At 41.3% G+C, this 21,931-nt stretch overlaps 1 protein-coding gene across 2 annotated transcripts; it reads right to left on the bottom strand.

Moving 5' to 3' along the window:
• Window positions 1-4,544: 4,544 nt before the first annotated feature.
• dusp19a (dual specificity phosphatase 19a) lies at window positions 4,545-12,992 on the bottom strand. Of its 2 annotated transcripts, XM_080902314.1 has the most exons (5): window positions 12,841-12,992; window positions 9,603-9,851; window positions 8,545-8,591; window positions 8,238-8,390; window positions 4,545-5,091 (listed from the first exon to the last, which is right to left on the bottom strand). In XM_080902314.1, the coding sequence occupies exons 2-5, from the start codon at window positions 9,826-9,828 to the stop codon at window positions 4,891-4,893; spliced, it is 627 nt and encodes a 208-aa protein (XP_080758440.1). In that variant the 5' UTR covers window positions 9,829-9,851; window positions 12,841-12,992; the 3' UTR covers window positions 4,545-4,890. The 2 variants fall into 2 exon arrangements, with proteins under 2 accessions (XP_080758440.1, XP_080758439.1); XM_080902313.1 differs by lacking the exon at window positions 12,841-12,992 and having other exon boundaries at window positions 9,603-9,852.
• Between the last annotated feature and the right edge of the window lie 8,939 nt (window positions 12,993-21,931).

The raw sequence follows: 21,931 nt of genomic DNA, 5'->3' as shown, positions 1-21,931 counted from the left end.
TAGGGTTAGGATGACAGTCTCAAGTGGCCAATAGAAGAACTGCAATAGCTATAGCTTTGTTTCTAGAGCCAGAATTTGTCACTGAAGTCACTATGTTTGTTAAGTAGGATTTCTTCTCCCCCAAATGTCTGCAACAGGTTCATTTTTCATCCCTGCATGCATCTTACACAGCAGCAACAACATTCTTACCAGGTGTTGTGGGTTTTCAAAATGCAGAGGTTGGTGGGTCCATAGACAGGGTTTTCAACACTGCACCCGCTCCTCATTTGATTCTGCAGCCGATTCACAGCTGAGTGACCTGATGAGGGGGAGAAAGGAGAAGTTTGCTTTAAAAGCCATTGGTGATATTGAAAATACTGAGTTTGACAGATTTTTTTATACTTTAAAAATGTGTTAAACAGAGAGTTTCTAAGTGGAATCCTGTTGTTTTAGAGTCTGTCCATGCTTGTGAGGTGAAGGGTAGGATTATAATAACTGTGTCCATGTTCTCCAAATGAGCTGCTCTTGTGGTTGTAAACAAGCCCTCAGGGTAACAGTTTTCCCTCTGATTGGCCAGCTGGCTAATTGACTGTTAATGGTTTCTTCACTATAAGCACCAACGCTAAACAGACAATTAAAGATGACCATGTGGGCGACTGGAGGAGTGTGTGTGTGTGTGTGTGTGTGTGTGTGTGTGTGTGTGTGTGTGTGTGTGTGTGTGTGTGTGTGTGTGTGTGTGTGTGTGTGTGTGTGTGTGTGTGTGTGTTTCAGTAATATATTCAGCTTTTTGTTTGTCAAAAGGCTTTTTAGGCAACAAGTAGCTCATGAACAGAGCTGAGCAACATGTTAATTAACTGTCAGACAGACACTTTGACAAATAAACCATCTGAATTTTATTAAGTGGACCTTAAAGGTCACTTTCAGATTTTAAAAATAGATTCTGTTTATCAAAACTTTATGTTTTTTATAAAAAAATATTTTAAGAAAGATAAAGCTGGAGCAAAGATGTGGAGTCACTAAAGGTTACATAAGATCTTTTTACAATCACATCAATATGCATTTGGACAATAAAGTAATTTTTATAGCTTTGCCTCTGTACATCACCACAAGGGATTTCAAATCAAACAATCAAGATGTGGCTGAAGCGCAGACTTCAGTTTTTCTGTCAGCAGCTTTTATAACAGTATTTTTATAACTGTTAGAATTACAGACATTTTATACAGAGTCCATTTTCAGAAGTTCAAAACCATTTAGACAACTAACTGATCTGCAGTTTAATTGCCAGATGAAGCATTTTTCCCAGTTATTCCATGTCAAACTAAGAAGATGAAAGCTGTTGATTCAAAATATTGAACTCTTATGTGGTATGCATTCACTGTAACTCTCATTGTGAGGTTCAAATAGATGTCCATGCAAGTGGAAAAGACTGTTTAATAAATGCAAATACACCACTGATTACACTCAAGAACAAGAAACCCAGATTAAACCATATCTATGTATGTAATAGGTGGATGGAATGGTTCCTATATAGTGCTTTCTACTCGAGCACACAAGAACATCTCATTCACACATTTATACAAGAGCTTTCTATCTGGCATTCCCACTCACTCATGAACACATCGGGATCAACTCAGTGTTCAGTACCTTGCCCAAGGATACTTTGGCATGCAGAATGAAGCAGTCAGGGATCAAACCACAAGCCTTTAACCTCTGCTCTACCTCCTGAGCCACAGCCATAGGAAGTGTGGAGAAGGAAAGAAAATAATCTGAAATATAACACATCATCTGTAAAACATGAGGCAGGCAAGGTTATAATATGGACATGTATGCAGCTGCCAGTAGAATTTGATAACTTGCTGTTTGCTGATGATGTGATAGCTGTACTCTCTGCTGTAAACTGATCAGATGGCACTTCACAGTAAAAATGGATGATGAGCCAAAGAAAACTGCAACATCGCCCAAGACTCAACCCAGGTGAACAGCTTTTCTTGAACACAAAACTAGATGCAGGGACCCACAAACAAGCAGCACCTGAAGATGGCTGCAGTAAAGGCCTAGCAGAGTATCTCAGAGGAAACACAGTATTTGGTTAGTTTGTCCAGATAATGTTGAGCCTCTAAAAAGGGGATTATGGGGATACATATAAAAATGGCAACAATTAATAAAATAAAATGTTAACACAATACTTTTGTTAATACCCTCGAATCAAAGCTGAAAGTCTGCACTTCAGTCACACTTTGATTCTTTGATTTAAAATCGACTGTGTTGGTCTACAGAGGCAAACCAAACAACAACTGTCTCACTATCCAAAAACCTATGAACCCAACTGCACTGTGTTGACTTTCCTTTGCTCTATTAGTAGAAAATTATGAGAGATAACTGATTTCATGTAGCACACTTAAGTTTGTTAGTAATTTTTAGTTCTTTTCTTTTTGAACATTATTTAGTTCAGTTCAATTCAGTGTTAGCACCAACTCACAACTAACGTTGCCTCAGTGTATTTTGTACTGAGGCTGAGAAAACCCGGCAATCAGACAACCCAGCAAGCCGTTGGCAACAATGGGAAGGAAAAACAGCCTTTTAACAGGAAGAAAGCTCTGGCAGCTATCTTTTTAGCACTTATCTTATAAAGTCACACCAAACATACAAAAGACTAAATATGACAAGTCTTACTAACACTCTGTTTTAAAGAAATACTTAAATATCAAGTTTATCTAATTACACTCAGCAGCATAGTTTGTGACCCAAACATTTTATCAGTAGTCTATCCAAAGAAGTCTATGTTTAAAGGATTTTCTGTTTGACATATAAAAGTTTTTCATACTCATCACATAGATAATTAAAAAGATCTATAATTTAGTTTTTTAAAGAGGATGGTATGGAGGAGGTATGGAGAACTAGAAAATGACTGTCTGACCTGAAGCTTGCTGAACAAGCGAGCCATCACGAGGCATCACTGTCACAGCCGTCCTTCTGTCCAGGACCGAGCAGAAGGAGCCCATTGTCAGAAGTAACCACAGAAGCAGCAGGAGGAGGGAGGAGGCTCCAAACACACGGATGCTGTGTATATATTTTTACCTGTTGTAGATACATCTTCCTTTTGCTTTCATCCACATGCTGCTCAGTGTTGCTCTGTAGCTCTTCCCAGATGTTGTTAAGCTCACTGACTCTCTCGGGGGAGTGGAGATCGTTTACCCTTTCAAGCAAGTGGGTCCTTGGTGTGTGTGTGTGCTTATGTGTGCATGTTTTTGTATTACTCAAGCTCTGGGGGTATAAATCTGTATACACAGTGACAAGCTGGCGTCAGGTCAGGGCAAGCAAGGCAAGCAGTACTTGTCTAATGAAATCTAAAAATAAGCATCGTTTAAGACATAAAATGAAACCAATCCCTCTCCTTTCATCTAAAACTGTGTTCTGTCATAAAAATTCTTAAAACCTCTTGAAGCCACTGAAAGCTGCATGTCATTGATTTGTCACTGTAACAAATTAGTTGCCTCTTACTTTATATCTTGGCCAACATGTATGACGTTGCGGAGTTAAAGGCTCCGCAACGTCATACATGTTGGAGAATGGACTGCCATACTCATTATGTGTCTGTGAGCGCGAGGAGGGAGAAAAAGGAAAGTGGAAAAGCAGAAGTTGTCATCGAGCAGAAACGGGAGCTGGAAGCATGTAAATATAATAATAACCACTGCAGCCAAGAAGAGTGCCTGACGAGCCCAGTTGCAAGTAAGCTATTAAGACTCGACTGTACACCGTGTTCCTGTTTTCCTCTGAAACAATAAGTTCCGTTGGAGCAGCCTTTCAACGCCTCTCTGTCTGAAACTTGACCCAGACAACAAAGTAAAGCTATTTTTCAGCTATGAGTCCAACACAGAACCGATGTATTAGCCAGAGGTCCCTTTACTACGGTTCGGAGCCGCGGACCTCCAGCAATAGTAATAAATCACACAGCAGTGGTACATTCATGTAGTTGTAAAAAGCATGATAATATATTAAGTAATCCAAAGTATTCAGAATACGTTACTCTCATTGCATAACGTAACTGAATACGTTACAAAATACATTTTGGGGCATGTATTCTGTAATCTGTTGAAGAAGTAATCTTCCCAACACTGACTACTTTTAAGATTAGGCTTTAAACTTTCCTTTTTGCTAAAGCATATAGTCAGGGCTGGATCAGGTGACCCTGAATCCTCCTTTAGTTATGCTGCAGTAGACAAAGGCTACTGTTTGCCTCCCAGCTTCCGTGTCATCTGTCTAGTGTGCGCCATGTTCAGTTTTGTTTCCCCATCTCGTTAGTTAGATCACGTTCAGCTGTGTTCCCTCGTTTGCCCTTGTGTGTATTTATGTCTGCAATCTCCCTCGTACTCAGCTGTGTGCTCTGTTAATTGGTTTAGTTTCCTGTATTCTCTAGTTCAGTTTTGTTTTCTACAGGTATGACAAAAAAATTGTTACTGTTGCTTCCATATTCAAAGCCATAACTGCAAAAAAGTTACAACAAGCATTTCTGTTTCAGTCATTGACATCTGTATTCACTTATTTATTTATTTTCAATTCTGGTTAGAAATAACACTCTGGAGTTTGTGGCTGCCCACCACTCCGAAACAATAAGGATGGGTCAAAATAAATTTCCCCCAGAGATACAAATCTAAATGACAGCATTCAAGCACAAAGACATCGCCCTCAAAAATAAAACACAAAGACGTAAATCATGCCTCAATGAAGAGGAAAGAGAGAAAACATGCTGGAAATTTTGATGAATAATGAGTTTATAAGTTTAATTGGATGGTACCTCTGTATAAGCCACCCCTCTTCTCCTTAAAAAAAAACAGACCATACATTGTAATTATCCCAAATATATTTTTATACTAAAGTATTGTAATTAAAGTAACATTTTGTCTTTGTACTTCAGGACCCATTCATTGCTGGTGTTTTGTAATTCCGCAGTTGTTCCAGGAAGCCGGGGTTTGGTGAGGAGGTGGGCCGAGCTGATTTGACCAATGAGAGGGCAGCATCAAAAGACTGGCCATCGCATGACATCAGGTAGCCAGTGACCACAGCGGGTGCACGTGACACCCCAGCGTTGCAGTGGACCAACACCACGCCTTTCTAATGGAGATACGCACAAAAATAATAATATTAAAACCACATCATTTATAAAAGATCAATATTCCATTCTTTGCCACTTGGGGCAAAATATCCTAATAAGGTCATGTTGTGCGTTTCTTATTTCGTAACAGTCCTCCTCCATAGGCATGTGGGGTGATGAAGGCACAGCTCCTGTTTGACACTCTTTCATCTTTGCCCACAGCTTGGTTAAGTTTAGCTTCTAAAAACTACTTGATTAGTATCTAATTGTGAAAAAGTAGTTCTCATAATCCCTAGGTAACAGACAGACCTTTACAGGCCAACATCCACATGTTGTTGCTGTCTACTTTCACTTGGGACAGTGAAACAATCTTTATTGTGTGTTCCTCTTTCAACTTTGTGGTGTTGTTGGTTCTTTGCCCCTACCACAAAGAACATTATAGACTATTTATAAAAGATCAATATTACATTCGTCCTTTCATTTTCTTCAGCTTATTAAGGCCAGCGAGGCGTTACCAAGCCAGCCGATAGATGTAATCTCTCCAACATCTTCTGGGTTTACCCCAGGCCCTGCTCCTGGTGGAACATGCTTGAAAAAAGTCACACAGGAGTGGTCCAGGAGGGGTCCCAAATCGCTCAATCAGGAAAAGATCAAGCTTGAGGTCTAAAAAAATAAAACCGGTGTAAAATTGTCTTATGCTGTAATGCTTTTACCTTTGGAAGTGAAGTCACACCTGAGTTGAGCACTTTCTAGTAGCAGTAGGAGAAATAGGCTTTGTTTGGGCCATTGCCCCAATACTAATAATGCCTGTAGTGCAACCCAGTGTCTGATTTTTCCCTTAATCCTTAGTTTGTATGTTTGTTTGTCTGTTGCACTTAAAAACACCAGTGAATCATGTTCACAGACAGATCCCTGGTCAGTTTTCTCCTTATAACTTCTTCTAAAAGCTTTTGTATTGTAAACTTGGACATGGTGGCAACAAAAAGGGCCACGATAACAGTTTCATTACCACAGACCCCCGTCTTGTTTCATGATCTCATGTTCTTAAAGTATTTAATGTAACATGCTGTAAACTAAAGTGAGATGTAATTTTTCTGTCATTAACTTTAACGAACAGAATTTAAATTTTATGTCATTGTTTTTTTTATTTAAATCTATTCATTTGAAAGAAAGAACTTAATCTTGGCACCTTATTCTTTGCATTAGAGACAAGAAAATTAATATTAAATTATATTCACTGACAGAATATAATTCTAATTAAACATCTCTCTCTGCCTGTTCTTTCGCTGTTTTGTTGTTGTTGTTGTTGTTTTTAATAATATTTAATTTTGACTTTTCCTGATTGACCACATTCAAAACAGCGGATCAGAGCCTTTGCTTTGACGTCAGGATGTCCAGGCTGATCTTCACGCTCCAACGAGCGCTTTAGTTAATAGGCTTGTTTGTTTGTTTGTGTCTGTGGATGCACATTAGCTTCTCTTTTGCAGTCTGTATCTTCCTTCGCGTGAAAGGTGTACACCATAAGCTGTGTCTCAGTTACCAGGCTGAGCACTCACTGGTCAAATCAGCTGATTTGACCAACGTGCAGAGAAACAATAAGAGCTATGGAGAAAAAGTTGCAGTTCTCCATTAAGATTATTTCAGTTTTTTTACACATTCAACAATGTTGTAAAAAGCTGACCTCTTTATCAACCAAATTTGAACAAAGATTTCTAAACAGGTACAAAATTACAAAAACAGTCATTAAAGTCTGATTTGATGACCCAGTGGTGCGTTATGTGGATTATTATTCTAATATAAATCATCAGAATATGTGATATTTTATATTGTCTCCAAATTATTAGCAATCAGGGGAGAAAGAAAGTACTCACTCTGGCATGCAAAAAAAATATTTTCTTTCTCCGGGTTGGGGTTTGGGATCATCATAGATGATGAATTTGAGATAATTTTGAAAAGGAATTTCTCAGAAAATAAAGGTCATAATGCAAACTCTAAAGTAAAGTTGGTATCAATTAAGTTACATTAATTTATATATTTGTCCTGCAGTCATGAACCCCGTCACATGATGCCTTTGTGGCTGTTGCTGTCGTCATGACAGTGTCCATAATCGAGCGTCGGCCCACCGAGTAATTTGAGTCTGCATTTCAAAGTAAAAGCATCAGTTTGATTATCAGAGCTGGAATTACCACACACAGAAACATATCATTATGAGGATACGCATACACACAGACACGCGCACACACACATAGACTTCCTGTAATCAAACACCTCTAATGACTTTGTAATGACTCTATGTGTGTGTATGTGTGAGTGTGTGTGTGGGGTGTCATGTTAAGGTGAGTCGTGAGCTTCGCTGCTAAAAGCTTGTATGACACTGAGATCTGATCTGAGAGCAGTTGAATAAAACATGACCAAAACTAACCATCTATTATTTAAAACCAAGGATGAGGCGACAAGGAGAGGAAACACAACGAGGTGACAAGGAGAGGAAGAAGTGTTGAAACATTTGTAGCATGTTAATGCATCCCTCAGTTTAAAACCCTTACATCTGACTGCTTGTTGCCATAAGCTAGTTAGTTTGCTAAGTACTTCATTCGGCAAAAGTACCCAGCTCTGCTGTTAATATTGCTTAATAGACAATTAATATAAATATTCATTTATTATGTAGACCATGCCTATTCGTCAATATTTCTTTTTAAAATTTATTTCTCTCTATTTAATCATCTGTAATAGTTTTCAAAACATGCAGTGTAAAAGCCACAGACAGACAGCATGTAGTTAGCAATGAGATCACATGTTAGTTATGTCCTTTAGCATTTATGTTTATCATACTAATGTCTATAGCAGCCATTCCCAAAGTCAAGAGAGCTGCAGCCCCCTTAAAAAACAGAAACTCCCATGGGGCCCATGCAATCTTAAATCTTGCTAACGCTACCCAGTCATATGAGTGTTAAGGCCAATGTGTGACCCAGCTGGGAGAAATTATAGGAGAAATAAATTTCAGAGTAGAAATAAATGTAATCAATATTACTAATCACCTCTTAATACTAGTTTTAATTCACCTTTTATATAGATACATTTATTTATGGATTTATCCTTTAGATAAATCCACATGTAACTTAACATTAACATTAATAATAAACACATGCATAAGAAATTATGTCACCTCAGTCTGAGCCTGCTGGATGAAGTCACAGCATTCCTGGAGGTGAGGGAGGAGATCGGTGTCGGGGTGATCCAGAATACTGACAGTCTTATAGATGAACAGGTCCGGGAAGACATTCTCCACCCCAAAGGCCACATTCAGGATGTGAGACACCTGAGGAGGATAATGTTTCACTATCACAATACTGATATTCATAAAATGAAGCTTACCTATGACTACACAGTCAGAGAAACAGGAACAGAAACATAATTTTGCTTTGATAGTAGTGACTGAAACGAACTCCTTGCTTGTAGGAAAAGAAGCTCACCTTGTGTTTTCTCAGCGTGCCAAAGTCATGTGCAGCATCCTGAGAACCTGCACACACACATACATAAAACTAGTTAGTGTGTGGTTTGACTCTCTCCAGGGTGCCGAATGAAAAACCTGCTGTGTGTATGCCCCAGCATCTACTGCAGGTCATGGGGTCATCAATGGTCTCCCACTAAATCAGTGAGCTCCGGGGTCACGTCTCCTCCCGTCCCTCACATGTAGGGGCTCATGTTACGAGCTCAGTGGTTATCGGCACTGCTGGGCTGAAGGGGACATCCAGGACAGGACAGGGAGACACAGGGAGAGGAGATGGGCTCATCTGCTTATTTTTTTGTACTTCCTAAATTCATATCTAGGTGTTTGTTCTGCAAGTGCTAAAAACTAATAATAAATATTGAGGATATTTGTATTTATACATTGTAATTTTCAGTCAAAGCAAAGCCTCTAAAAGGGGAGCACTTCCCCCTAGTACCTTTGTATTTTTTTTCCAAATTATTTGGCCTTTGTGTTGCTCCAGTCTCCAGGAGTTCCTATGTGGATTTAGTCTTTCTTGGTGTCTGTTATTGTAATCCAAAATTGGCTCTACAATGTTGAAACAGGGCTCGCCGGAGGCCACATTATCCATTACCAGACTTTTGTCTTTCATGTGGCTGAAGCTCTTTATGACTCAGGTGTAGTTGTATAGGAACAGCTTAAATTAGCTGCTGTTTCTGTCCTCTAAACCTCTCTCTGTGTGTAGAGTCACTGATGGTTGATTCATCTAAAATTGTTTTGTTTTTTTAATTTCCTCACTTTTTTGGCACAAGCTGAATAATCACATGTTTCCAAAGAGACACAAAATCTCTGTCTGTTTCCATATCCTCCAAACACATCCTCCTCTATCACCATGTTTTCCACTCACCTCAGCTTTTCACTTGGCTGTCCAACAGAGGAAAATGCCAGTAAAATGCTGAACCCCTTTTAACCAAATGAAATCACAGCCTAGTGGTTGACAGTGGTCATACTCTTCAATATTTCCAGGTATTCAGACAAGCGTTATTTGTTTGGGTTACTCACCCAGTAGAAGGAAGGGCTTGACAATGCCAACCTGCAGGTCCCAGGAAGTGTCAGGGACATATCCCAGCATCTTCTCTGAAGGGGGGGCGGGGTCTTCGACCACAGTGATTGTTGAACCCTTCCAAGTCTCGATAATGCGACGGCCACTCAGTGAGGTCACACGGGTGCACTGCTTCCTCAGCCGCGTCCGAGAGAAATTGTGGATCTCCTCGGTCAAGGACTGCATGCTCAGACTGACCTGGACTGCACCTGAAAGATAAATGTAAATGAATATTTCAAATAACTCCATGTCATCTGTTTAGAGAACCGGATGTGTACGAACGGGCTTACAGTTTCCTGCGATCTGAGGCAAGCTGTCATGTAAAATTCCTGCATCATTTTAGAAGAATAGAAAGCACATTTTTCCAAGCCATTTAAAGGGTTTACATCTTTGATGACACGGAATGGGAGCGCAGAGAGGATAGCAAGATCAGAAAGTACTGACACAGACTAGCTGAATAAGAAAGCACCTCCCCTTAAGTTTGCTCGTGTCTTTTGAGCTAAGGATCATAAATAAGCTCTTTGAATTTTAATTTTTAATGAATGTAACACTGTGGCTTAACAAGAAACCCCTGGATCACTTACAAGTGGTCTTAATAGCTGCTGTAAAGCTTTTTAATTAGGTCCTCTATGAGGTTTCATGTGACACTGATCTTGATTTCTTTTCTGTCTCCCCATCAGGTTCAGAACTCAGTCTATAATCATGCTGACGGAGCACTGCACAATCATGCAATGATTCCCCAATACTCTTACATCACCACCAGTTTCTGATGTTTACTGAATAGAAAGAAGCAGCTGTTTTGCAGTTCATCTTTCATTTTATTTATTTTGTCTTCTAAATTATTTTATTTGGTTCATTATTTTGTCCATTTTGATCCTTATGCCCCAGAAAGGTCCAGTTTAAATTCAGTTGTGTACTTAAAACTCTGGACCATTTTGGTTCACATTGACATCATTGACTCTGGCTGTGATTGGATGGATCATCCTCCATCTTTGGATTTCAGGTTAACAATACTTTCACCAACTCACTTTGACTGTGTGGTGTGCCTCAAGGCTTTGTTATGGGTCCTATTTTGCTTCCTCTTCAGCACATAATTTGCAGAGGTACAGTTTGAGAGGTGTTATCACGTCTGTTTCACTTTCCAAATATGGCTAAACTATCTTTTCTATGCTGTCAAAAATCAGAAAGCTAGTAATTTCCTTTTTGTGTCCTTATGTGTGACCTTGCTGGTTTTGTCATTGCATCCTGTTCAATTTATCTTCACATGTTGAAGATGATTCAAAGCCATCTCTAGACCCAGCAGTCTTAGCTAATTATAGGCCAATCTCCAACCTTCCTTTCATATCAATTAACACACTGAGGTTAATTATGGAGTTCCACAGGGTTCAGTGCTAGGACCAGTTCTGTTCACATTATACATGCTTCCCTTAGGCAGCATCATTAGAAGACATAGTATACATTTTCACTGCTATGCAGATGATATTCAACTTTATCTATCCGTGAAGCCAGATAACACACACCAATTAGTTAAACTCAGGGGAGAATCCAAGCAAACCTGATGGTGGAATTGAACTCAGGACCTTCTTGCCTCACAGCAAGGCACTGTTGCTTAATGACCTTATAGTACCATATCACTCCATTAGAGCACTTTGCTTTCTGACTGCTGGGTTAGTTTTTCTTCCTAGAGAGTATTTAAAAGTAGAATGGGAGGGAGAGCCTTCAATTTTCAGGCCCCTCTTCTGTGGAACCAGCTTCCAGTTTGGATTCAGGAGACAGACACTATCTCTACTTTTAAGATTAGGCTTAAAACTTTCCTTTTTGCTAAAGCATACAGTTAGGGCTGGACCAGGTGACCCTGAATCCTCCCTTAGTTATGCTGCAAAAAGTATAGGCTGCTGGGGGATTCCCATGATGCACTATCAGTATTAGTATTTCTTCCCCAGTCACCTTTCTTGCTCACTATGTGTTAATAGACCCCTCTGCACTGAATCAAACTTGTTATTAATCTCTGTCTCTCTTCCACAGCATGTCTTTCATCCTGTCTTCCTTCTCTTAGGCCAACCGGTCCCAGCAGATGCCCGCCCCTCCCTGAGCCTGGTTCTGCTGGACATTTCTTCCTGTTAAAAGGGAGTTTTTCCTTCTCACTATTGCCAAAGTGCTTACTCATAGGGGGTCATATGATTGTTGGGTTTTTGATTTATTATTGTAGGGTCTGCCTTACAATTTAAAGCACATTGAATGCGACAGTTGTTGTGATTTGGCACTGTATAAATAAAATTGAATTGAATTGAATTGAATTGAATTTGCATCTTGATGCATGATCAATCATCCAGGTAATTAGATCTCCAAAAGTTGATTCTGGACGTAGCGTTTTGTGGAAGAAATGTTTCTTCCACAAACGCTACGTCCAAACGAACAGAATCATCTTTTGGAGAATTGAATTTTCACACATTAAATGGAAAATTCTTGTGATAACTTTTAGAATTAAGTGTGGCTGGACAGTTATAAGAGAGCTACTTCTAACATTATGTCTCCATCAGGACGTCGGGGCTATCATATCAAAATCTGCCAGTTGCTCTGCAGCCTAGACTCAAAGTTGTGACTGTGGCTTTGAAGTCCCTGAACTTTGTAAACCCAACTATGACTTTAGAATCACCATTTGCATTTCTGCATGACTTCTGATCTAAAAAAAAAAAAAAAAAAAATGCCCCGGATAGAACATATCATCTAACAGGAGCTGGTCAAAACTTTTGGTTAAGAAATAAATTTCCCTATCAGGCTGAACAAAAAAATGTTAGTTATCTTTTAAAGAGGATCCATTTCTTAATTTCCAGCTTTATTTTTAAAAACAGCCTGAGCTATGTGTCAGAGAAGACCAGGCAGGTCATGCAGACCTATTCTCACTCACATAAATGAGAGTGCTCAGATCCATCTGTGCTGTTGGCTCACAGGGACTACCTGCCCTTACCCTGACATCTTCATAAGCAAAATAACACATCTAATTTAAATATGCAAATTATTATCTAATTCAAATCATTTTTAAAAATCAACTATTTAGGTTCTGTCCACCTTGTTTTATTAGGTAGCTTAAATTTGTTTTGGATAACCTGACCTAATCATAATGTTAATTTCCTCACCTTGGAACAACAACCAGCACATACATGCTCTGTAATAACATGCACTATCTTTATACAGTACCTGTTTCCTGTGATTGTTGTAATTCAGTTCAGCTTGTATTAGTTTCTCTCAGGGAAGTCTAGCTTAAATGCCAGAAACCAGAGAAGGCGAAGGATCCGGTTCAGTTTGCAGAAGAAAAACAGATGCGTCCCTTCGTCATCTTTTTTTTCACAGTAGGCATGCAGTGTGGTTCAGATGCCTAATACCGACTAAACTTGGTTGCCGTTAGGTCAGGAACTCTGCTGGAGGTGAGCTGCTGCTGTGTAACATGAAACCTGCTGCCTGTCTGAATTTCACCTGTGCACTTTAACAATGACACATTTACCAAGTGCATAACAAACAAACAAACAAACAAAAAAACTTAGACTTTAGCGCAATCCTTTTCATTTTTCCTATGTACTAAATGAATAAATCCTCTTTCCTGTTTTGTTGCCTCACTTTAATATAGAGCACATGCAGCTAAAGCACAATGGCAAAATATATGCTTTTCTATATGATTATATGATAAAATTACAGAAGTAATGTCAGAATATTTTCAAGGAAATTAGTAAAGGACTGGTTGTGTTGGTGTTGGATGTTGTTTCTTACTTTTTCACTAGAGGGAGCCACATATTTGCTTTTCTTAAGCAGCATTAATGAAAAACTACTTCAAATCTGTTGCAGTGCCCAACGAACTGTTAAAATAAAGAGCTACAGTTAGAATGAATTATCAAATGAATAATACATAAAACACAAGTCTTTCAAGGCTTAGTATTTTATTTTATTTATTTATTTATTTTTGCCTGTCCCGTTTGGCTCTTTTGCCATCAGAATTATTGTCTAAAGGCGAAGAAAGATGTCCAATGGATTTACTTTAGCAAATTGACCATCCCAGCCTTGCCGTAATGGTCTATTTGATTCACCTTTTATTGTTTATTTTATTTTATTTTCACTTGCTAAATACGGGACAGACTTGAATGGGGGAAAGAAGGGGAGAAAGAAAGAGGGAAAGAAAAACAGCTGAGAAGAGGGACGGGGATAAAGGGAAAAAAACAAAAACCAACAAAATAAGCAGACATAAAATGCATATATCAATCACCTGGATCACCTGTTGAGAAAGAAAAAAGAAAACAAGCATTTAACAAGGGATAAACAACATCATGATGATATATGGGAATATAACAGTAAATACTAAATATTAAACATTATTGTGCAGCACGTAAGATCGACAGCACACAGTGTGCTTTGAGGTAGGAGCCAAAAAGGGTGTAGTTTGTGGGTGTGATCACCTGTGTGTACACCTGTGAGCATGGACGCGCTTGTTTTTAAAAGGTTCCTTCATGTAATGATCTGCTAGAGGGTGTGGGGAGCCACAGCCCCGTCCTCCAGGGCATGAAGCAGGTATGGAGGAGATCAAAACTCCAGACATCCAGAGGCCCCCAGAACACAAGAGACCAAGGAAGACCAACAGAGGGGCAGCCGCGCCACTGTCCCAGTTAGAGCTGAGGAGAGTCCCAGATGAGGGGTCACTCAGCAGCTGCGGAGCAGAAGCCAGGAGGAGTTGCAGTGACGTGCCCGTGAGCTCCGCCGGCAGCCAGCCGTGCCTGAGTGACCGAGCCCCAGGCCGAGAGGCCGGGGGCACCCCACCCCCGAAGTGGCCCCAGCGAGCCCCAGGCTCCAGGCCCCGATAAGCGGCCGCCAAGGAGTGAGCCGGTGTGTACCTGGACGCCCATCCCCGGACACAAAGAACCACCAACGCACTGATGTCTGAGGGGGTCCGCCACTGGCAGGGGAAGTGGTGGTAGGGGGAGATAGGCCTCCATACCTTGGAGGGCCTGAGATGTCCCCAGAGAGGTGGCGCCTGACACCCAACCTGACATATAGACACAGACATACAGGCACACACAGATACAAACATCCATTCCCACCCTCATGCTCTCATATGCACTTACTCCACACTCAACCAACGTGGAGACAGACATAAAGAGACACTGTACACACGATCACACTCCCCAAGCGTACTCTACAAACCGGGTCTAGGTACCCTTGTCCCTGGAGGGGGAAACTGCACCCAGACCCAGGTAGTGTTTCCGTTTTCTCTGGGGTGGAGAGAAGCAGACCGCCCCGACTCCGCAGCAGCAGGAAGGCCCCACATTCCAGACCCCAATCGGACGGCCAACTCCTCCTCCTAGCCCCCCCGCTCCAGCAGGCCGCAGAGAACGGGGGAGGGGGGGGGGGGGTTAAGACTCCAAACCTCCCTCCGCCCGCTCATTGTAGTGTTGATGCATGTGTGTTCTAAGGTGCATTTAAAACCCAGGAGGGCATGGAGCTACCTGCCAGAGAGCAGCAGGTAAGCGCATAGCCCCTCCTGATAGCCCTCAATGTCTACGTGTATTTAAAATTGAAAGGTGGGCAACAACTACCCCAAGGCCCTGCATGTGTGGGTGATTGTGGTGGAGCGGGAAGAGGGAGGCAGCTGGAGATGGGTAGGGAAGGAAGGGAGGGGCAAGTGACCCCTCCCTGGGGCCAGCTCCCCTGCTGACCCCAGTAGGCACCCCCATACTCTGCAACCCACCAGGGAAAGGGGGTCCAGGCCCATCCGGACCGGGGCACAGTTCAGCAGCGCCGCCTGGCCCCACAGAGCCCGGCACTCATCTTCCACACTACATAAGACAATAGATGACCAGGCTGAGATCTTCCTCCACCTCTCCTATATCTCCCCCTCCTGCAGAGTGAGTTCCTGAAGAGAGGAGACCTCCTGGCTTAGTATTTTTATGTTAATTATAGTGATGTGACAGAGCACATATTACACTATGATGGAAATAATATAGCTCCTGTCCGTCTCCAGCTCATTGTTGTCTTGCTTCACACAGCATGGCCTTGCATATTATAAAGACATCAGAATGCTTCTGATGTGTGGCAGCTGAACATACAAAACTCTGTCTGTGTACATTTTATCAAATTGTAGGCAGGTGTGTCAGTAAATCAACAATCTGACATTCACACGCACAGATGTGGCTTTTAAACTATTTCCATACTAAAATAACCTAAATCGGTGATGTCAAGTTCACCAGGGAAGACACAAAGGACAACTGTTTGCCTTTCCTGGACTGCGCCGTGCACATTGAAGAGAACGGCAAACTCAACATCAAAATTTACCGGAAGCCCACACACACGGACCAGTACCTCCTCTTTGACTCCCATCACCCTCTGGAACACAAACTTGGAGTAATTAGGACCCTACACCACCGGGCAGAACATGTTCCCTCTAAGCCTGAAGGAAAAAAGAAGGAACACACACAGGTAAAGGAAGCACTCAAAACGTGCGGCTATCCTAAATGGGCGTTTTTAAAGTCAGCAAAGAGACACAGAAAAGAAGACCAGACACCAGCGAGGGAGGATAAGAAAGACAGACGCAACAACATTGTCATCCCCTATGTAGCCGGTGTATCAGAAAAACTCAGGAGAGTTTTCTCCAAGCATGACATCCCAGTGTATTTCAGACCCAGCAACACACTCAGACAGAAACTGGTTCACCCGAAAGACAAAACGCCAAAACACAGACTTAACAATGTGGTATATGCTGTACAGTGCAGCGAGGAATGCCCAGACCTCTACATCGGAGAGACCAAACAGCCACTTCACAAGCGCATGGCACAACACAGAAGAGCCACCTCCACAGGACAAGACTCAGCAGTCCATCTGCATCTTAAGGATAAAGGACACTCTTTCTAGGATGCCAATGTTCACATTTTGGACAGAGAGGACAGATGGTTTGAAAGAGGAGTGAAAGAAGCCATCTATGTCCACTGTGAGCGACCATCTTTGAACAGAGGCGGGGGTTTACGACACCAACTCTCTGCCATCTATAATCCAGTTTTGAGATCCCTTCCCAGACGCCTTAACGCCCACTCACATCCTGGGCCATCTGACCTCAGGAATTCGCATGATAAGGTGGGGCCAGGTTTCACAATGAACACACCCGAAACTCTGGCTGATTGGGACCCACGCCCAGTTTCACACCTTGGCTCAGGCGATTAGAGGATCATCAGGGGGTCCTTTTGTCCCTCTGTGGGGGGAAACTCCCACTAGGTTTATATCTGGGACTCTCCACCATTTGACATATCTGTACCAGTGGCTGGGTACTCTTCCTTTGAAAGAGCCAAGAGCCTTCCTTTCCACTTCCTCCATGTAAAGGGACTCTCCACCATTTGACCTTAGAACTGAAGAAGCTTCTCGGATGAGAGGTGAAACGTCTTCAAGCAACTTAAAGAAGTCCAGACGCTTTTCTTTGCAAGCTCCTTTGACTACGATGACCTGGATGACTGAGAACCTTCACAGACATCTTTACCTATAGGACATCTCTAAAGTATATAAAAGTACGGATAAAATCCCAAAATGTGTGCCCTCCTTCACACTTACATTAAACATTAAACTGCTTTTTCAGCTTGTCTACCAGCCATAAAGAAGGTTTTTGGCTCTTTGGTGTTGCCTACACTTTCCAGCGAAAGAGACAGTTTACTGCAACTTTACTCTGATGTTAGTCTGTCATCTGTTAGCCGACTGCAGCTGGTCCAAAACGCTGCAGCACGGTTACTAACTGGCACACGCAAGCGAGACCACATATCTCCCATACTGTCATCCTTTCACTGGCTGCCAGTTAGTTTTCAAACTAATTTTAAGATTTTATTATTTGTTTTTAAGGCGTTGCATGGGTTAGCACGCTCATACCTTTCTGATGTTTTAAATTCGTATACTTCTGCAAGATCACTGAGGTCTGCGGATCGAATGCTCTTGGCTGTCCCGAGGTCCAGATTAAAGTAGAGAGGAGATCGGGCCTTTGCTGTGACTGCTTCTAAATTGTGGAACAAACTGCCCCTTCACATCAGGACCTCCCCAACAGTGGACACTTTCAAAACCTGTCTGAAAACCCACTTTTATTTTGTGGCTTGGATGTTTTTATATTTTTGATTGTCTTAAATGTACAGCACTTCGGTCAACAGTTGTAGTTTTACAATTTTTTACAGACGCTAGGACACATTTCCCAATACTTAGGTCACGTTTGCAAAACTCCTCACACAGTGAGCACAACAGAAGTCTATGTGGGCTAAACTGAGGACCAGTTATCATTGTCTTGGCTCAAAATGCATTCAATGACTACATCTCTCAAATTTCATGAATCATCTTCTCACTCAGACACAACAACTGCCAAAAAGCTTTGTACGGACAGGACATTTTGCATGTGCTTACATACTGTTTTCAAAACTGTTAAACTCATGGTCAAAACAATAACACAATGCAAAACTTGAAAAGACAGCAAAATCCAACAGCAATATTTTATTGAAACATATTTTAAATCTAACAATGCAGTTTAACCAGCCACAGCTGATTCTCATTGTAGATGAACATCTACACAGTTGTTACTCCTTCAATTTTTCAACTCCTTCAATTCTGGCATGCCAGAAGATTCTTTCCTAGGTGTATTACCCTAGATGACATAAGATGTGATGTGGATGAGAACCTGTGGCCAAATGGAGGAGACCGAGTAGATTAGCATTACTATTGTATGTGTATCAGTGGATGGTGTGTATACAAATTCTTGTATTTTGGGATTACTTAGTGCAAAAAAATAAAAATACATAAACATAAATACATGATGTCTGATTCATTCCAGTAACATATATTGAAATTATAAACAGAGATGTGTCCTTGTTTTACACAGGAAAACACTGTGTAATGCTACATGTTGTTAGTGTTTTTTAGGTCATTGTTTTGTGGGTGACAAAGTGTGTTTGTCGGCTGTCAACCTTTGCTAGTGTTCTGGAGGAATGTGTTCATTTGAGACCTGAATGAAGTGTTTTGGTAGTTGTAGTGCATTTTGAATGTGAAATGAACTGCTTTGCCAGGCTGAGGGTCAGTTAGGAGAATTGTGTGAAGAGTTTTGCAAAAGTGACCTAAGTATTGAGAAATGTGTCCTAGCGTCTGTAAAAAACTGTAAATCTGCTATATAAATAAATTTGACTTTGACTAAATCTCACTGATAGATGAAACTGCATTGTGGGTAATGTAGGCAATGCTGTCAACAAGGAAGAAGATCATATGAAAGCAAAAAGGACACTTTTTCTGATTCTGCTGCAGTTACTTTTTAAAACTATCCATCATGAAACTGACAGTGTCATGGGAGTGCGATGTGAAATCAGTTCTCCTTTAACGCCCCCGTGACTTCTCCTTAAACACCACCCTCAGGGCAATACTCACGTTTTTAGCTCCAATTTCAGGCTCTGTAGCAAAATCAGTAATCATTCCAGATTACTTTCAGTCCTTGTACTGTGTGTGTGTGTGTGTGTGTGTGTGTGTGTGTGTGTGTGTGTGTGTGTGTGTGTGTGTGTGTGTGTGTGTGTGTGTGTGTGTGTGGACAGCTGCAGTCTTATTTTTGTTGGAAAAGATTCTGGTAGTTTCCAAGAATATGTCCACATACAGAGAGAAAGAGTTTTCTTTTGGCTGAAATTTTCATTCCCTCAGCACACATGTTAGTGTGGCTATCTTTGTGAGGACCATCGGTGACAGCAGCGCATTCCCACGCACCTAAACTTCATTCTAACCTGAACCCCTTTGGAGGTCTGTCCCAAAACTTACACTGGATCCCACAAGGACAGAGGTGCAAACACACATTCACGCAACGGAGTCAGGTTGCGGGTTTGTTTTGCTTCTCAGACAGTGGAGAGGAGAGAAAATGAGCAGGGTTTTTTCACTTTCACTGGAATGTGCATTCACTGTGCAAGAAACAGTTAATGTGTGTGTGTGTGTGTGTGTGTGTGTGTGTGTGTGTGTGTGTGTGTGTGTGTGTGTGTGTGTGTGTGTGTGTGTGTGTGTGTGTGTGTGTGTGTGTGTGTGTTCATTCCTCTGATAAGATTTTCCTGCCAAATGCGAGAGGGGTTTTATGTCAGAAGAAAAAACACACTTCGGAGAGAAAGCAGAAGAAGGAAGCAATAGTGAGAGGAGGGTGGAAAGGAAGAAGGGAGGAAGGAAGGAATGAAGGAAGGATAGAAGGGAAAGGGCTGACTCAGTTATCTGCTTGTTGATCCATGAGTCACAAAACCCAGAGAGACCATGTCCGTGTGTGTGTGTCTGTGTGTGTGTGTGCATGTGTGTGCGTGCTGGCTGTAACTCAACCCTAACATGGGAAGCTCCTCCAACATCTGACAACCATTACTGCTGTCAACACATGCACACACACACACACTGCTGTAGTTTGCTGCGTCATTTTCAGCTTTATTGGACCAATAACAGAGCTGTTAATGCAACAAGCCTGCGGAGGTCAAAGGTCGACGGCCAGTGAACCACTGAACCAGTTACAGGTCCCCAGTACTTGCTGTTAGCAGGTCGTATCAAGTGCCTGATTGTCTTTGCAACAACTGTAAGAGCACAGTGTAAGACTACAACCACGTGAAAGAATGTGAAATTTTGTTTTATTCATTTTTTTTGCTAATTTCAGGTGTGGGTCCTACTTTTGCTCTCTGTTTCCTTTAGTTATTCCACAGGGAATCCCTATTTTTATTGGAAGCTTCTCTGTATTGTTGTTATTGTTTTCTCACACACTTCATTAACTCGCAGTACCAACCGTAGCTCCCCCAGGGCTGAAAAAAAGGTGCAGTGACCCGGGTGGTTCCTCAAACGACCACCTGGGTCTGGCTCCAAAAGCAAATCAGTCCCCAAAATCTCAAACTTTATAGCAGGCTGTTTGCAGGTCTCTATAGCTAACTTTCTCCTTCATAATAACTGTATGGGGGTTTTTTTCCTTTGGGATGTGGCCACTTTGCTTGACTTTGGTGCTGTCTGACAAATAATATGGCCTTTGGTACTACTTAACAGTGTCCATAGAGTCATAGAGCTTTCTAACTCAACCTGGTAGCCTTTAGATGATAACGTAGCACTCCACCCTCTGATCTACAACAAATGAGGGGATGTCACAGTTTAGCTCACACCAAAGAGCTGGATCAAACTCTATTCAGCTTTTCATTGTAAACATTTTGAATTTTCATAAAGATTATGCTTCTGTGCCCATGCACTGGTGACGATCTGTTCTGCATATGCAGATACAGAATCTGTTTTACAGAGACTTCTTCCAGTGGACAATTTGTAATCTAGTCTTGATCAGTTGTAGACTTTGTGATAAGATGTGTCTGTGTTTGTACTTTAAATGCATATTTTTTTTAATTTTTAATCATTTCAGCTTCTATTCCCCTTTACCTCAGAGGAAAACATTTTTGCTTCGCCTACATGATAGCTTTTGTCACAGGTTACTTTTCAAAAGAGAGCACTTTGAGACTTCTAAACTCCAAACATAGCAGGAAATGTAATGCCTGGGTTCAGAAAGTTATATCAGTATAGATTAGTTTGTGAAATTGTCTTTGTTTGTTCTTGTTTGAATTTGATATTGTTATAAATGACACTATTCAAATGTCTTGAGGCATTGCAGCAGTTTATTGAAGCATATGCAAACATACATGAACAGACAGTATGACAAAAATAAAGTTTGTTCATTTTTAACTATCCTAAAAGTCAACATTTGGTATGACCGCCTTTATTCTCTGACATAGCCTGAACTCTCTTCAGCAGCTTTCATTTCTTTAAGTAGTCTTTAGCACTGGTTCTCCAGGTTTCTTGAAAGACTTTCAAAGCTCTTCTTTGGACGTTTCCTGCCTTTTGTTCAGTTCTGTGAAGATGATCCACCACTGCTTCAATGATGTTGAGGTCTGGGTCCTGATAGCGTTCTGTTGTGTCTCTCTATTCCAATGTACCTTTACTATATTTACAGAGTGTTTGAGAAATGTGTATTTAAACAAGGTTTTACTGCAGTGTGTTTGGGGTCACTGACATGTTGAAAGGTGAAGCCACTGCCATTCACATGCTACATGGCATGTTGGATCAAAATCTGCATTCATAATATCATCAGTTGTGACAACACTATCAGCTGTAATGCAGTCCAAACCATGACAGAGCCTCCACCGTGTTTTACTGACAGCTGCACGCTGTATGCGTCCTCCCTACATACTGACAGCAATCTGAAGCACAAAATCCAAAGTTGGCGTTACCGTCTGAAAATGGTCAGGTACAAGGATTTTCCCATTTG

This window comes from Rhamphochromis sp. 'chilingali' (genome assembly GCF_963969265.1).
Source record: "Rhamphochromis sp. 'chilingali' genome assembly, chromosome: 14".
Lineage (NCBI taxonomy): Eukaryota > Metazoa > Chordata > Actinopteri > Cichliformes > Cichlidae > Rhamphochromis > Rhamphochromis sp. 'chilingali'.
This window is presented reverse-complemented; position numbering and strand designations above follow the sequence as displayed.